At 53.1% G+C, this 17936-nt stretch overlaps 1 protein-coding gene across 1 annotated transcript; it reads left to right on the top strand.

The window, feature by feature from the left end:
- The first annotated feature begins 4423 nt into the window (after positions 1-4423).
- FAM78A (family with sequence similarity 78 member A) lies at positions 4424-17189 on the top strand. Its single transcript, XM_069031942.1, has 2 exons — positions 4424-5531; positions 12799-17189. Exons 1-2 carry the CDS (start codon positions 5269-5271, stop codon positions 13325-13327), a joined length of 792 nt encoding a protein of 263 aa, XP_068888043.1. The 5' UTR covers positions 4424-5268; the 3' UTR covers positions 13328-17189.
- The last annotated feature ends 747 nt before the right edge of the window (positions 17190-17936 follow it).

Genomic DNA, 17936 nt, shown 5'->3' with positions numbered 1-17936 from the left:
TATTTTCCTCTCTCCAGGGAAAATAATATACATCAATTTATTTCTGATTCTTACCCTCCAGGAACTTATCCCTAGTCAAGGGAGGTGATTCTGCCTTTCTACTCTGCTCTGGCGAGACCGCACCTGGAGCACTGCATCCAGCTCTGGGATCCCCAGCACAGGGGAGACATGGACCTGTTGGAGCAAGTCCACAGGAGGCCATGGAGATGCTCCCAGGGCTGGAGCCCCTCTGCTCTGGAGCCAATCTGGGAGAGCTGGGGGTTCACCTGGAGGGGAAAAGGCTCCAGGGAGAGGTCAGAGCCCCTTGCAGGGCCTAAAGGGGCTCCAGGAGAGCTGGAAATGGAGTGGACAGGACAAGGGGGAATAGCTTCACACTGACAGAGAGCAGGGTTAGATGGGATGTTGGAAAGACATTTTGTACAGTGAGGGTGCTGAGGCCCTGGCACAGGGTGCCCAGAGAAGCTGTGGCTGCCCCATCCCTGGAAGGACATGTTGGAGAGGGCTTGGAGCAACCTGGGATAGTGGAAGGTGTTCCTGCCAATGACAGGGTGTTGGAATAAGTGACCTTTAAAGGTTCCTTCCAACCCAGCCCATGTGATTCTATGATCCCAGCTGGAGGAAGAGCTCATTCCCTTCTCAGGCACCCTTACCCATCCCATAAAACACAACCCTCCCGGCTCAGGTACCACGTGGGGCTGTGGCAGCCCTGGGGTTGCACAGGAGCTGCCACATCACCAACACCCACCAGCTCCTGTTTGATCCCCGTCTGCACAGTCACACTCTCACGCTATCAGGGCAGACAGCACCCCATCCCTATCTGCCTGCCTTCATCCCACTGCTCGGCTGCCAGGCGTGTGGAAAACCTCAGCCTACCTGACATCAGCCAGGGGGAGAACTGTCACCACTGCACCACTTGGCTGTAGCCATCACCTCCCCAGTGGGTGGCCTCCTGGGTTTTCCCACTCTGTGCAAGGCTGCTGCTCTGTTGGGCTCTGCAAATATCAGTGGGCAGAGGGATGAGGGCACTGGTGGCCAGGACCCCGCAGAAACAGGGAGACTCCTGCCCAGTCTGGTGCTGGGGTTGCTGAGCTACAACTTAACATGTTCCTCAGGAGATGTCATGGGTTAAAAAATACCTTGAAAGCCCTGGGAGTGAATTTAATCTGGTGCCTGTCTCTTCTGTTGACACTGATATGAGGGAATTTCTCTGCCCCAGCCTCCCCATGAGACTCCAGCCTCGCACTCCAGCAGGAGTCCCAAGCAGGAAGGGGCTGGAGGAGGAAGGGCAGCGTGGGATGGATGCAGTGCCAGCAAAACGCCTGTCAGTGGTGGAGTGGGAAAGGAAAACTGTCTGGTCTCTCCTGCAGCCAGGTGGGCTGTCACTGACAGTCCCAGCTGGAGAAGCTGAGCTTGGAGGGAAAAATCCCTGATTGCACTGGGGCCATGACGAGCCCCATCCTGCAAAACAGCCACTAACCCAGGGGTTTATAAATATCCCTGTGGACAGGCTCCCTGCTCCGGTGGGGCTATTCCAGTCCTGACACATGATCCACAGGGGCCATCAGGCACCTGGGAGAATGCCCAGACAGACAAATCCAGCATGGTCTCTGTGCCCAGTCTGCTCAGCCCTGGCTGTGCTCCCCGCTGTCCTGCCCACCCCGCCTGCAGGGCTGCCGGCCACAATTCCCTGCCCAGCCCTGGCCACACGCGGTGTCAGTGGCCAGCATGGCCAGGCAAACCACGCTGGAATGTGGGTGGGACAGGAGTGACAGCCCCATCCCCTTTCTCTGCAATTCACTGGCAGTGTTGGTGCATCCCAACCTCTGGCAGCAGCTGGCCGAGAAGCAGCACTTGCAACCAAAGTGCACCCAGCAAACCTGCAGAGTTCCTGGGTGGGATTCTTCTAGGGACAAAAAAGAAAGCTTGGCCAAAATAAAATACAATATCCTGCAGTATTTACAGGATGCAGCCTCTGGTGGGCTGGTGAGGGGAGAGCCTGTCCTTTATAAACCTGGAAAACATGCTGGAAAGACACGGAGGCACAGTGCAGGCCATGATGCCAGGGGGAGTGGCCGCAGGAATGGAGCATGGCTGGGCTACAAGGAGATATGGTTGGGTTCCTCAAATGAGCAGCAGAAGGAACCACAACTCACAGCATCACCAGCCACTCCTAATTCTTACTTATCACAGCCTGGCTTCGCATCTCCAGCAATGCCATCAGAGAGAACCATGAGCTCAGGCACAGGAGCCCTTCTGCACGTGGCCTAAAGCAGCTGCTCCAGGGTGGGATGTGGTAATGCCTTAATCACTCACAGCAGCGGGATGGAGACGGGCATGACCAAAACCCAACGAAAACTCTAGCTGAAGATGAAAAGATGATTTAATTAGAATGAGATAATGCAATTTCCTAGTTGACCAGAGCACCAGAGACAGCCAAGTTGAAGCAAGACCTGGCTGAAGCTTCAGTGAAACTAGAGTCGCAGAATATGCAGTTTCACCAGACTCATGATGCTCTGGGAAACTGTGACAAGCTTGTTTGAAAAGTGTGAAAGAGTCTTGGAAATGTCAAAGGATTTCAGCACCTTCTGGAGGCTGCTGGATATTTCATTTGGAAGATGCTAATTTCAGTCTTCCTTGTACTACATGATAGTAAGTGGCTTGTAACTTGAGCACGTTCTTAGTGTTTCTCTGTCACAGGACTAGTGTCTAACTTGTGCCTTTCACAGCAACTGGGAAGTTTAAAATAAATACTTCTCAATGCTTTGAGAAACACACAAGGAGGAAAAACATGACAATATACGGTGGTTTTTCTACCTGCTGTGGGTGGAAAGGAGCAAATCTGCCTACCCCCATCCTGTGACATTCACTTGTGAGGATCACCTGGCAGCTCTGGTCTGTCCTACCTGCTAAGGGCTAATCCAGCCTGCTGAGAGTGCCAGGTGGGAAGAACTAAAAGACATTTACAGCAGCTCTGCGCTGCTGTGCCACACCAGAAGCAGCACTGGCAAAGAGATTTTTACCTCTCATTTCCCCAAGTTTCCCATTTAGAAAAAAGTGACAGAGGACACACCCACCGAGTGCCCAATGTCCATCAGCTATTGCTGAAAAGCCAGACAATTTCACCTCACCTGGTGCTCAGATCCTCAGCCAGCTGAGGGCCAGCAGGACCAGCCGGCAGCATTACTCCTAAAACTGCCTGTAATAGAAGTTTACAACTTTCCCACAGGCCACTGCTGCCTCAGACGCTTCTCACTCCCTGCTCCAGCTGCTCCTCAGTCCCACTGCTGATACGGAGAGCTTTACATTATTCGTTGCTGGAATCACATCCAATCTGGGGCTACAGGTTCTGCAAATAAGGAGACCATCCCCTCTGGTGCCCTTTGGTTGGTACCAAATCTACCCAGCAGGCTCCAGCCGGGAGAGGAAAATCTTAATCCGAAACCCCAAGAAAAAACACATTGCGGCTAAATTAAAAAATAATAATAATAAGGGGGAGCGGGGGGGGGGGGGGGGGGGGAAGGCGTTTCTAAAATAAAAAACTACATTACCCACAATTCACGGACGTGTGGGAGGAAATGCTGTTTTTTTGCAAAGGAGGTTTAGCTTCAACAGCTGCAGTTTAAAAGCGAAATACAGGGGGAGGGATGGGACTGGGAGAAGGAGGGAGGACAGGGCGGCGGGGGGCGCGGGGGGGCCCGGACCCGCAGCCGGTGCCGCGGGAGCCACGGGAGCCACGGGAGCCACGGGAGCCACGGGCATGCGGCGCTCCCTGCCCGGGCAGCCGGCGGCAGCGGCCGCGCACGCCCGGGGGCAGCGAGGGGCTGCGAGGGAGTTTCTGCAAAGTTTGACCCCGTTGCCTTTTTGATGCTGCGGCGGCGAGCGGAGCGGGAGCCCCCCCGCGCCCCCCCACTCCCCCGGCGAGGCTGAGACCCGGGGCCGGCGCCGTCCCCGGGTGCGTGAATGTATTGCGGGAGAGGAAGCCTGCGGCAGCCGGGAGGCGGAGGCACCGACCCTGCTCCGCTCACCTCCCCGGGCAGCCAGCAAAGAGGCGAAGGGAAAAAAAAACCCAGCGAGAGAAGGAGCCTTCCCCCCGCCCCGCGCCGCTGCTCGCCCCCGCAGCGCAGGAGCCGGGGCTCGGCGGCGCGGCCGGGGCTCGGCGCGGCTCCCCGGGATGCTGTGACGCCCTGCGGGGCCCACGCGTGTGCGGGGCAGCCCCGCCGCCCGCCCATGAGCCCCGCCGGCTGAGCCACAGCCGGCTCGCCCGGGAGCGGCGGCAGCAGCGGCGGCAGGAGGAGGAGGAGGAGAGGAGGAGGAAGGTCGGACACCCCTGCGGAGAGCCGCTCGCCGAGGAGGAGGAGAAGGAGGAGGAGGAGGACGGGGAGCGGCGGGGCCGGCGCCCCCCGGGCCGGTGCGTGGCGGGGGATGTCACGGGCGGCGGTTCCGCGGCGCTGAGCGGGCGCGGAGCGGCGCGGCCCCGGCGGGCGCGGGGGAGGCTCCATCGCCGCCTGCCCCGCTGCGCTCCCGGAGCCGCCGGCCCCACCGGCACCGCGGTCGGTTCCCTCTGCGTCCGGCTATTTCTAAGGGGAAGAAAAAAAAAAAAAAAATTAATCCCCAAAGCCCAGACAACATCGCTGGCAGAGGAGCCTCCAGAATCGGAGATTTGGCGACTTTTTGCATTTTCCAGCCGTCGTTTCTTTCTGTTATTATTGTAATTTTGCGCGAAAGGAAGTTATGAACAACTGCAAGTCAGGAAGTGGAAATCCACACCGGTTGTGACAAGCTGGGGCTAAAAACTATTTCATTATTTATATAGATGTGTCTATCAACATTCTGCTTTTCATCCAAAGAATAAAGGGAAATACTGGCTGGTCCTATGTTTGACGGTGAATGACAGACCGCATCTGAGCAAAAGAAAGGACTAAATATATCAGCTAAGAACACCACCGTTATTTATTGAACTCAAGAGACTTTTTTTTAACCCAAAGACTGTTTGAGCAAGAGATTTAATGGGTCATTAAAAGGGGAAAAAAATTTAAAGGCCCTTTTGCTTCTGAAGCGCAGCTAACCTCAAAAATAGCAGTACTTGTAAGACAGATATTCAAATTAAGGCTTTACATGATGAATTTTCTATCCTATGGATATCAGTTTTGAAATTACAAACCAAGAAGATCTGTAATTGATCTAGCACCAGATAATTTCAATGCCTAATATTCCCCAGGATTGCTGGAGTACCCTAGGAGCTGCGTCAGACTGTACTCGGGGTATGCCATGGGCTGTATTCAGAGTATTAGCTGCAAATCCAAAGTTTTCCGGGAAAGTATTTCGGTGATTGAAGTCAAAGCCTCCATTGATCCCATTCCCACCAGCATTGACGAGTCCTCCAGCGTGGTCCTGCGCTACCGGACCCCTCACTTCCGAGCCTCTGCGCAAGTGTTGGTGCCCCCTCTTCCCAAGAAGGAGACCTGGATCGTGGGCTGGATCCAGGCTTGCAGCCACATGGAATTTTACAATCACTACGGGGAACAGGGAATGTAAGTATTTCCAAGAGCGCGTGCGGTGCGTTTGCCTAGAGGGAAGAGGGAGCGGGAGGACGATGGCCTGCTTGGGAAATAGTGGATTAAGCCAAAAATTATAATCCATATTTGAAAACCCAGCCCCTCTGAAACTTAACAGGACTTTCTCGTGTGTTTAAAATACAGGAGAGCTTGTCCCTGCCCTTTTAAAGGAGTAGTGGGAATTTTCCCAAGCCCCAGCAAAACCCCACTTGTTCTGGTAGGAACCCAAAAGCAACACTATTTCACAACAGCTTTTGGGTTGCACTGGGGATCCTGAAACCCTGGGGGCAGCCCTGCCATGACAGGCACCCCTGCTTTGATACGTGTTTGACACGAGTGGTTCTCCTGACCTCCAGCTCCTCTTGCCTGCATCCCTCCCCATCCCAAACTGCGCATTGAGGAGCCCCAGGGAGAGCCAAGGGCTGCCACTTGTGGCACGGAGCCGTCCCTGGAGTGCTGTGCTGCTGCTGCTGCTGCAGTGAGCTGTGGCTGGGAGCTCAGTAGCCCACCAGCTTTGGGAGCACATTTAACGTCACGGGAGGAATCCTGCTTGCTTTGCCCACGGTAGCAGGCAGCCCACAGGGAAAGCACAAGCTGGATTTAACCCATTGGTAATTAAACTATCTGCATCACCTTGGAGCAGGGCGCAAATTTCACGTTACCTTCCTTATGGGTAATGTGAAAGGGAATATATAGGTATATGTGAGAGGTGGGAGGAATCCAGGGGCTGTTTGCACACTAAAAATCCCCGTGTTACTGGTCAGACAGTCATAGTGAGACAGGAATGAGTCAAATCAGAATGTCACCTCCCTGCCGGGAAAAGTCATCTCTCCCCAGTCCCCCACCAGATTGTTCTCCAAACGTTGCAGGCTTTGGCCCACAGCTAAGGCAGCCCCAGCACCTGATCCCCAAATGCCTGCACAGAACAGCAATTCTGCAACTCACGGTGCTGGGCAGCACCAGGTGCAGCCTCCTGGCGCAGCAGAAATGTGTCTGTCCAGCCACGGGGACAGAACCTGACCGCAGAGCCAGAGCTGGCAGATGGGTCAGTGGCTGGAGGTGCTGATGCTGCCCAGCCTCTGGGGGTGAGGGAGGAAGGACGAGAAGGTCAGGTCTGAGCAATCCTCTCCCTGCTCATCCCAAGTGCTCCGAGTCAGGGGGATGCTGGCTCAGCCCCTGAGGGTCAGTCTGGGCGGCTTAAAAAATCCCTGAATGAGGAGTGCTGAGGGAGGAGGGGGACACGGGGGGGGTGGGGAGCAGGACAAGCTCTGACTTAATGCAGCGCCTTCCTGACGGCCTGAACATCTGCACGCACAGCCCGGCCCTCCTTCCCTCCCCGCTGCCTCTAAGCCCCGCCGAGGACACGGGTTCAGCATCTCGGCATCACACGGATAGGCTGCAAGATGTGGACCAGAGGGAAGGGCACGGGAGGAGCAGCCCGAAGCGACAGGCTGCCCCCCTTCCTGTCCCCGTGTCGCCTCTCTGCTCAAGCAGAAAGTGCCTTGAGAAGCGAACTGGCACCTGGCAAACACCAGCAGTGCAGACCGGCTGATCCTGATTTGAAATGTACTTACAGCAGGCCCGAAATCTGTAGGCTTTTTGGCTCCGAAAGCATCTTTAGCAAGGACAATTTGTTGCTCAGATGTTCCAATTCCAGGCCTTTGGGATTTGCATGTGTAATTCTCAGGCTCATTTAGGAATCCTGTCTTTAGTGACCAGCTGCAAAGGAAAATAGAAAAGCGCACTTTATATAAATACAGCTCAGATGCACCGAAATAGAGAGGACTGGGCACAGAGTGATGCTGCCTGTGCTGCTGTGGGCTGCAAACCTCTGTGTGGCCTTTTATTTCCCTGCACCTGAGTTTCCCTGTGTTTAAAATGAGGATTTGGTACAGTCTGCCCTTGCTGGAATGTTTTGGGACAAAAAACCAAAAAAGGAGTATCTAGTAGCTGCTGCTGTAAACAGGTAGAATTAAACACTGCAGCTATGTATGAGAGCTTTTAGCCAGAAAATCATGGAAACAAAGATTTTTCCCTAGAAGGTTCATTGACATTTAACTGATACCAAGAAAAAAAAGTTACCCAAACACAAGCAGGAATTGGTCTGTTCCTGCACTCTCTATAGACTCATTGCCATCTGAAGGCTATAAATAAAGGCATTTAGGAGGAAAGGCCTCTTCAATGCCACTGAAACATGGAAGACCTTTACAGAGAGAGAGAGGACACAAACCTAAGAGAAAGGATGAGCCAAGGCTTTAGCTGGTGTAACTGGGTGTAATCCCACTGACCTCCACAGAGCTGCATCAATAGATGCCAACAGAGTCCCAACTTTCCATGATTCAGGAGAGGCTACTGCCACATCCATGTTTTTAATCCCTGTGGTGACCGGCAAACAAAAAACTCCAAATAATCAAAAATCAGTCAGCCAACTGAAGCACCAATACTTACAGCAGGCTTTGGATTAATTTTTCACTCCTCTGCTGGGAAGTTGTTAGCTGTGCATAAGCTGGCCATTACATTGAGGATGGAAACAGCTGAGAAATACTGGAGCAGATGGAGCTGTGCATAATGCTGCTATAGGGATGGGAGCTACCGAGGGGATAATTTAGACACGCACGTTTAAAGTGGCACTGACAATTTGGGGGCTAAATGCAGCATTTTTAAATGTAAAGGGAAAGAATTAAAGCTCAGATAACACATAAATGCTGGCATTACTTTACATGTGAGTCGGTAGATGCTGCAGGGAACATGAAGACCCCCAGGATGAGGAGGTGGATGTGCTCTCTGACCCCTCTCTGTGCAGGACTGGGGCAAACTCCTCTTCACCCCGTGGCTGGTATTGCTGCTCCTCCCATGCAGGATTTTACCCTTGTCCTTAGGGAACGATGCTGCTTTGCAGTGAGAGATATCAGGATCAGGCCAGAGCCGTGACCTGTGCAGGAGCAGTTGGGCCAGGTCCCTGCTGGCATCTCCCGGGGTGGGTGCTGGTTTCTGCACCTGTGTCAGCGGCTGGGCCATGCTGGAATGGCATTATCCAGCTCCTTCATCTCCATGGAGATGTGCAAGAAGCGGTGCAGATGGAGATACGCAAAAGAGAGAGATAAATAAATTGGGGTTGGAATATGATCAGGCAAGAATCTGGAGAAGTTTCATGTGGATGTTTCTCCCCATGGAAGGCCCAGTGGAGCACTTGCATCATTACACCATCACTTCATTTTACCAGGCATCTCTCCCTGGTGAGATTAAATCTTCCATGCCCTGCAGCAGGGACACAATGAACTCAACTTGTCAAGAGAATAAACCCCCAGTCCCCAGGAGGGAGGACAAAATCAAAACTCACCAAAAAACTCACAAGGGTATCTCTTCCAAAGGAACTGAAGGGAGGTCAGTTCACTGTGGGAATTTACCCCTCAAGGGATTTAGAAGAAAAGGCTTTGCTGCCCTGGAATGGCCCCTGGCTCTCACCTGTGCTGTGAGCACCCAGCCCAGTTACACAGGCTGTCCAGTCGGACTTGAGTCTGCTCCCCTAAACCAGCAGAAATTGTTCCCTTTTTCCTAATGCCAGTTTTGTGCTAGTTTTACTCCCTGACCCAGCCATCAAATGCTGCTGCTGGTTCAAGAGATGCAGGAACATGCAGCTGGAGGGTGGGAGGAAGAGGGACCACAACAGCACAGCTCTGTCAGCTGGGGAACAGCATCTTAAATTTCCTTCCTGTTCTTCCTTCTAACCCTGCCTTGACTTGCCTGATGTGCTGGAGTAGGTGAGAGAGGCACTGTAAAGGAGAATTTAAAATTAAGCAGTTCTGGCTATCAGGTTTTCTTTCTCTCAGTGAGTCCCCAGTGCAGGCCAGCGGTGGAGGGAGGCAGGAGCAGGGATGTGAAATGCCTGAGTTTTACTGCACCCACACATGGCCCTGGTCCCTGCACCGAGCAGGGGCTGTGTCCCAGAGGGGCTGCTCTTATTTAGGGAGCTGCTGGAGAGGAAGGTGTTGGAAAGCACAAGGTTATGCAAGTCCATCTGGCCTGTGACTAATTAGGAGCTGGCTTTAAGCAATTAGAGCTGAGGATGCAACAGTACCTGGTGCCTGTCTGAAAAGGTTAACTGGATGTATCCACACTGCTGGGTGCCCAGGGTTGGAGGCTGCTGTGCTGGGTTTGCTGCCACTGCCCTGGTGGGTGCTGTGGGACAGACATCTGGGAGCTCAGGATGAGCTGGGGGATTCGTTCCGTGTGACAGAACAGGAAAAAAGTGTCTGAATGAGGACTGGGAAGCTAAAACCTACATAAAGCTGCTTGGCTGTCAGCAGCAGGGCTCCGGTTGTACCACAAGAAATAGCTCAAAGTTCCTTCTGGTAGCAAGAAGACATTTGTTAAGAGAAGTTTCTTGGCAGCTCCAGTCTCTGGCAATGCCCAAACTGACTCTGAAGGTTTCAGAAGAGGCAGAAACAGGCTTGTCACTGTTATAAGCCAGAACCTACTGATCTTGGAGCTGATCAGTGAATCCATGAAACCAGATAGCTTGGTTTCTTTTCATGCCTCTTTCCTGCTATTGTCAGCAAAGTGTTTACTGGGCACTTTCTGGTCTCTCCTTGGCTCGACACTACCAGAGAAAGATGCTGATGCAGCCAAAGATCATTCCACAGCATTCTTTCCAAAATCATCCAGTTGTTGGCATATTATTCAACATGGACATGCTCTGCAAGCAGAGGCTGCCAGCCTGGCTGGCACAGAGGCTTTGCTGTAGCACCAGGCAAGGGGCAACCGCCAGCAGCAACCACCATGCAGCCTCTGCTCTGCTCATGGATCATCACGAGGCCTCGTTTTTCTGCTCATTCCAAGCTGTGCAGCTCAAGCATGATTGTTTTGAAACCCTGGGGTTAACCACACTGGCTAGAATTAGGCACAGCGTGCTCTGTGATGAAACACAGGCTGGTTTCTCCTTCCGTGTTCCTGCCCACGCCTTTCCTCAAGCTGGGTGCCCTCCTGGGCCACCCTGAGCCCAGCCACACTCATCTTTGTCCTGGGATGCTGCAGGCTCTGCAGGCACCATCCTGCTTTCAGCATCCTGCCCAGGCCCTGACACAGCTCCACCTTTGTGCTCTTGCTTAAACCCTGGGCAAATCCATACTGACCTGGAGCACTGGGAATGAAGATGGGGACAAGCAGGTCTTAGAGGACTGAGCATACTCTACCAGATTCTCCTGCCACTCACCCACCAGCTCTGATCTGATTTGGCTGGAGCAGCCCAGGAGGATTATCACCCTCTGTAGCATGTCAGCTCCCCCTGGTCAGGCACCTCTGTACCTGCAGAGATGCTGTGGCTGCACCACTCCTGTCACCTCAGAGTCAACCTCTGGGACACTGTCACATCTCATCCCTGGGTGACAGCCAAGCTGAGGACTGGCCACTGTCTGAATGGAAAGTAATCCTAAACCAGCTCCTGAAAGGGAGAGAAGAGCCCCCAGATGGGGTTTCAGAGCTGGGTTGTGCAGTGGGAAGGGGTGGGGGCTGCAGAGTGCGACCTCCACTCATCCATCAGCGAGGGCTGGGTCACCCAACATCCCCAGAGCCTTCTGGAGCCTTCCCGGGGCCTTCCCCTGCTCAGCTCCGCCTGAAGGGCGCGAGGGGTGGGGAGCCAGGATGACTCCGGTTTGCAGAGCAGAGTGTATAAACATCTCTGCAGTGCACAAGGGTCCTGGCAGGACTGCTCAGGGATCTCCTTTTGGCTGCCTTCACTAAACATTTTCTTCCAGGGAAAGGACTCCCTCTGCCTGCTGGCGATGAGCTCGGGAGGAAGGGATTGCTGCAGCTGCGGTGCCGTAGCGGACAGCAGCCTGTAAATCTGTGCAGGGAGATGTTGTGCTTGCATAACCCCTGCTCCTGCGGCTCAGAGCATCCCTGCATCCCCTGGTCCTGCCGCTCCCAGCATCCCTGCAGCCCCCGGGGCACCCCACGTCCTGTCTCGCACTTCATCTCCCACTGGGGAGGTGTTTGCCAGGACCCCCTGCTTGCATAGAAAAAATACAAATGAGACCTTTAAATCCCCCACGGTATCCTCTAGCCAGAGCCAGACACAGCTAAGTGCTGAACGATCCAGCGGGTACAAACATGGAGGCACTTCACGGTCATTAACTAATTAACAGTCAAAACAGCCTTATGAGACAGTCACATCAGTCCTGGCCAGAGCAGCTCATCCCAAAGCTGTGTAAGAGCCAGCCAGGCCAACGAGTACCCCCAGCCACAGCCTCCTCTGCAATCAAGGGGCTATTTTAAGCTGCAGCACCAGACTTATGAAAGGCTTGGACAGTCACCCTGTCCCTGACGAGCCTCAGGGCGTCCCCTCTGTGTCTCTCCAAGATAAATAATTTCCCATGTCCCGGCCTGCAGCAGGGAGCCACAAGGCTTGGGGGACTGGGGCACAGCCAGTCCCATGGCGGGGTCAGGTGCAAATGCCACTGCTGCTGCCACCCAGTCCCTTCTGCCACCTTGATGGCTGGGACATCATCCCTGGGTGGTAGGGAGTGCTGATTCATGAGCAAGAGGGAGAAGGTACATGAGAGCCACCTCTGCCAGCCTGGTTTGTGAAAGACTGTCCTTTAGAACAGCTGGTGTGCACTGAGCAAGTGATCTGCGGTTGTGCTGTCTCCGAGCAAACATCCAACCCTTCTTTTGAGACATTTACTGCAGTTTCCTTCTATTGGCAAATCTTAATCTTAAAAATTAAATTGGAATTTAATGAAAAAACCCACTCCAAGTTGTGCATCAGCAGTACAAGGTGACAGGGGACTGTTTTCACTTACATTCTTGCTAGAAACACTGACCTTTCTGTCCCTCTCGCAGGTGACCGGCGTGGGCAGTTTTACCAGCAGCTCAACCTCGGGCTCTCTGATTACTGTAACACCATCCCCAGCCCAGAGCCTGCTGTGCAGCCCTCAAGCTGGGTCCTTCCAAGGGCTGGAGGAGGATGGGTTACACTTACAGTGCCAGGCAGACAGCGGGGAGGGACAGTGGCTCATCCAGAGAGAAATTTAGGGGATGAATGGATTGAGAGCAAGCCTGACGAGAAGGATGCTTTTAATGGCAGGGATGAGCTCTTTGAGCAGGATGGCACGGAGGGCACAAATTCCAGTAAAAGCTGGAGAGGGAATGCATCCACAGCTCTTCTGTTTCCTGTCTAAAGTCTGGCATGTTTCTAAACTAATTAATTAATGCATTGTCCATAATTTGCTATTGATTATGGCAGGTCAAGTTGGGAGCTTCCAGATCTACTGGATGGTAAAATCCAGGCCATCAGTGACTCAGATGGAGTGAACTATCCCTGGTACGGGAACACCACAGAAACCTGCACCATCGTGGGTCCCACCAAGAAGGAGTCCAAGTTCAACATCAGCATGAACGACAACTTCTACCCGAGCGTGACGTGGGCGGTGCCCGTCAGCGAGAGCAACGTGGCCAAGCTCACGAGCATCCACCGGGATCAGAGCTTCACCACCTGGCTGGTGGCAACCAACACGGCCACCAATGAGATGGTGACCTTGCAGACTATCAAATGGCGCATGAGGCTGGGCATCGAGGTGAACCCCAGCAGGCCCCTGGGGCAGCGTGCCAAGCTGCAGGAGCCCTCTGCTCAAGAGCAGCCCCAGGTCCTTAGCAAGAATGAGCCAATACCACCCAGTGCCCTTGTCAAACCCAATGCCAATGATGCTCAGGTACTCATGTGGAGGCCAAAGGATGGACCACCACTCGTGGTGATACCCCCAAAACATCGATAATACACACCTGGCGTCCCGGCACCGGAAGGGAGAAAACGAAACCCGAAGCAAAACAATCACTTAGGTATTAGGATACACACGTATAATCTGAGCAAAATCAAAATGCACTTTTTATTCATTCAACAAATGCAACCATTCTACCTTCTCCCATTGGGACGGATTTCACTGTGCTAAAGCTAAAGAGGAGACCTTGGACTGGGTCTGTCTCATCACTGGATTCCTAAGGGAAGAAACTAACACTGATGTCTACCCTATAGCTTTTTTTTTCTTCCCTATTTTAGTTCCCGTTTGAACTTCAGTCTCATTAGCTTGGTCAGAACAATAAGAACATTTTATTTGGGATTTTAAGAATTTTTTTTTTTTTTCTTTTTGGTTGAGAACGAAACAAGTTCCTGGAGCAAAAAGTTGACTATTTAAGATAAGGTATTTTTTTTTAAGCTGTAAGGTTCTGAGTTGCAAATCCAAGTCATGCGGCCTTATGTAGACTTTGCTTTGCATTGCCAAACTTTTGCCTTAAAGCTATGTTTGAAAAAAAACCAACAACAACACCGCCAGGCAGAATGTCCTTTCTACAGAATTTTGGAGAAAAAGTTTTGGAACAAGGAATAGATTGTCAGCATGGATGAAAAGGGCATGAAATTGGAAGAAGCAAGAAAATCTTCCTCTTTTCAAAACCTGGAACAAGGAAGCACGGAAATAATCTCAGTTTCAAAGCAATGCAAATAACAAACCTGCTGTCGGGTGGCTCTTGAGGGGGAGCTCCCAGGCCATCTCCCTGCTTTGCAGGAGGGGTGGGAAGCTCCTCGTTGCTGTTCACCCGTGGTGATTGCAGCCTCCCGTTAGCAGTTTAATATGGAATAACCTCACAGCTGGAATTGTGGCCCTGGGAGTCAACACCAATCAAGGGGGGGTGGGGGGATGTCCCACTGGGTTTATCTTTAGGACACACAGTTGTTTTCCCAGCTAGCCCACAGTCCCACCTTCTCATGGGTAAGAGCCAAGGGCTTGTGTGCCTGCTGTTGTTGGGTGAAGCCCTGTTGCCCCATTTGCCTGTGAAATCCCAATGATGGTGCTGTACGAAGAGCAGGATGTAAAAAGGATCCTTCTGAGGTCACTGGAGACACACAGGTGTCAGTGAGGGCAGATCTTACCTACCGAGTCTACCCAGCAAGATCTGTAGCTCAGGAGCAGCCACGTCTGAAAGTAACAGCACCCATTCCCGGCAAACACAGCAGCGACAGCTGTGGAAAACTCTTCCTTCTGTGGTAATGAATCACACTGGGATCAGTAGATAATCTTCTTGCCAATGACCTCACAATCTACCTGACTGTCAGGAATGAGGGACAGACAGGACCTTGACACCGTCCCTGTCTGTCATGGCACAAACATCCATTGTAGCAAAGGGTAACGCACGAGAAGGTGCAGGCAGGGCAACACCTGAGCCTTGGGTGTGGATCCTCAGTGAGGAAGGAGCATTTGGAGGGGGAGGTGAAATCTGTAGGTTTTAATGAGGACCAGATGGCTTCTGAGATAACCAGATGCTCTTCTGCAGAGGAGGGTGAAGCAGAAGAGCCGTTTGAATGGGAGGGTTTGAAGGCAGAGGAAGTTCTGTGGTAGAGGTGGCATCTGGAGGCCAGGGCACAGGATGGGGAGTGGAGGATCTGCCCTGCTCCAGCACGTGGCCCGAGGCAGATCACTTCCTTCTGCAGCTCCTTCCCCCAGAAAACATTTCTCCCTCTATTAACAACTTGCCTCAAGAGCTGGCACTAAGGAGAGTTCTGCATGCCAGGTACAAGTCTGGCCCTGCCGAGCTGGTCTGAACAGGTCTCACAACCCCACACACGCTGCTCAAAAGGCTCTCCCCTCGGAGAGGCACCAATTAGCTGCTATTCCCATCCTCATCTTCCACACGGGACGTTACCAGCAAGAAATTCTCCTTCCTCACTTCCCCACAGCCACACCACCTCCTTCGGCAACAGGTTCAACATCAGCCCCTGCCCAGGGAACGCATGCCCAGAAGTTGTGTCCCCCACCAAGACAGCCTCAAACCAGCAAACAAGGATCCTGGGGCCCTGCAGCCATTCCCCTGTCTCCAGGGGAGCCCAACCTCCTCCATCCACCGGCTTTCAGAGATGCTCAGCCATGGAGCTGCTCCTTTCCACGGGCAGAGCTCCGAGGTGGAGGTCCAGCTTGCAAATGACTGGACTGGATCAAACCCAAATCCACGAGCCAAAGGGTGCCTAAATCTCGGCTTTGGGACTATAAAGGATGAAGCTAGGGAGACTTGGACTTGCACAGTCACTCTATGTTAAACTCCATTTTCTTATCTGGATTCAGATCCAACTATAGCTGTACTGGCACAGCCCTTTGGGACTTGTCTGTATTTTCTCCGAGGCAATACACGCAGAAGAGGACAAATGGTGAGCTGTGGGTGAATAGCTGATCATGCTCTCACGCATCTCGGCTGCTGCTGAGTCCCATGGGTGGGAGCAGAAGGGGGATTTGTGTCTGGTATTCACTTTGTCTCCAGGTGCTGAGTACTTACAGTTCTCACTGATGTCAGCATGGGTCAAAGGAATCGGACCCAGTTGTCTTAATTAGCTGCACGAAGGAATTCCAAGGAAAGATTTCTTCTCAGTCACCAAAAACCACATTCAGGGAACACCTACGTCCTTTTCCACTTAGCTTTGTGTTGGACTTAGTCTCCCAGTGCATTAAGTAAATCTGGTTCCTCCTATTCCCTCTACCTGGTGGACTGGATACATCCATGCAACTTGATAGTAACCTCCTGGCTAATTTGTCCTGTTGCACTGAACGGACCCAGCTAAGCAGTAAATACAAAATTCAAATTTCACGTTGGGGTCGGCTTTGCATGGACTTCTCCCTTCCCAAAGAATGCCTTTTATCCCGTGCCTAGGTCGAAATGTGCCCCTTCACCTCCATTTGCATCACCAGACATGGCATAGAAAGTGATGCTGCCTCTTTTGAGATTTCATGCGTTGCGATTGAAAGTGATGTTTTTCCAATGCTGCTTCATTACAAAACGGATGGGGACAGATTGTCTGTAACAGGAAGGGTGGCTGGAAGTATCAGGGGCGCTAGACACCACTGTTGCCATGGCTGGTTACTGGCCACGTGGTTACAACAGGGATTGACAGGGTCCCAGTGGGGACTTAAATGTCTGGGGACCCAGAGCAGAGTGGTAAATGAGCAGAGGTAAATCAAGCTTCTCCGGCAGCTTTTTGCAGAACCAGGAATACACAAAGGATACGCTGGGAAGGTGTTGGGGCACCGACACGGGATACACGGATGAGCGTGAGCGTGTCTCTGCCTCGCCCTTCCCATCAGCGATGCTCTCAGCTCTTTATAGACCCGGATCCCCACAGGGGCTCGGAGTGCAGCCTGGCCATCCCCGTCAAAGCCCCGTCGTGGTCCAGGGTGGGAAGCAGCCCTGGCCCAGACCCTCACCTGCACCCAGGGCCGGGCAGGGGCTGCCGAGCACCGCCAAGGCACCGAGCGGGCCGCGGACCTCGTGGTTCTCCTTCCCTACCCTTGACACCGAGATGAGCGTGGGAAGAGAGGGGCAGCCCCTCGGGGAGTCAGTGCAGACCCTCAGCAGCCCTGGGGAGGGGTAGAGACCTGCCGAGCCGGCGCCAGGCGGGGTCCAGCCCGGGGGGAAGGCGAGGGCGAGGCACCGCCGTCCCTCCTGCCCTGGCTCCCGGCGCAGCAATAAGAATCGTCCTTGGTCTTGCAGAGATACTGTGAAAACAAAACCAAGATGTACCGAGTCTGGACACTTACAGAGATGTAAAAAACAAAACCCTGCTTTTATAACAGACAGAGAAATAAAGTGAAATTTTCAAACGCGTCTGCCTGGAGTCGTTTGGGCGGTGGCTGTTTTTAAACAAATGGCTCTGCGCTCACGTTTCGAGGCAGCGATAAGCACCCTATTTACCACCAGTTCTCCCTCCGTGTCAGCTCTTAGGCTGCAGCAGACAGACCCTGGAGGTTTATGGTGAAAACACCACCAACATCCTGCACTTTTCATCCCCAGGCTGCTGCGCATCTCAGGCGGCCGGAGCGGGGCCGGTCGGCGCAGGCAGCGGCTCAGCTTCCGCACATTTTGGTTTCCTGACGCCGTTTGCTTATTTAGCAAAAGCCGGGTCAGATGTTCGCTGAAAATACCACATCTGGAGAGCGGCAGCAGCGCAGAGCCCTGGGCAGAGGAGAGCGTGAAAGCTGCTGTAGTCCCTGACTGGTTTTCAAACAGCACCTGTATTCATTCATTATTCACTGCCCGCCCCCGAAAATTTTCACGTTTAGGTTTTGTTTGCTTTCCAGTAAAGAAAAGTGCTGACATGAGTTCTGGAGAGCGGGGGGTGCCTGGCCAAGAGGCCAGCACAGCTCCAGTGCTGATCCCTTAAATCCACAGGGCCCCACTGGCACCTTCCAGCTCTGTGCTCCAGCTCCTCCTGCCACAGCCCGACCCCACTGCAGGCTCCCGTCCCACCGGCTGTGCCCAAGCAAGACACAGGGTTCTCCTTTTGACATTTTTTTGGTCTTTCAGAAGTTCTGCTGCTCTCTGATCCAGCCGGCAAAGCAGCATCGA

Source organism: Aphelocoma coerulescens, chromosome 17 (genome assembly GCF_041296385.1).
Source record: "Aphelocoma coerulescens isolate FSJ_1873_10779 chromosome 17, UR_Acoe_1.0, whole genome shotgun sequence".
Taxonomy (NCBI): Eukaryota; Metazoa; Chordata; class Aves; order Passeriformes; family Corvidae; genus Aphelocoma; species Aphelocoma coerulescens.
Note: the sequence above shows the minus strand (reverse complement) of the source record. Positions and strands in the feature narration are given on the sequence as shown.

Coding starts and splice junctions, on each gene's coding strand:
- FAM78A (XM_069031942.1), top strand. CDS start 5,269: ATGGGCTGTATTCAGAGTATTAGCTGCAAATCCAAAGTTTTCCGGGAA. Junction 5,532..12,798: donor CACTACGGGGAACAGGGAAT/GTAAGTATTTCC, acceptor TGATTATGGCAG/GTCAAGTTGGGAGCTTCCAG.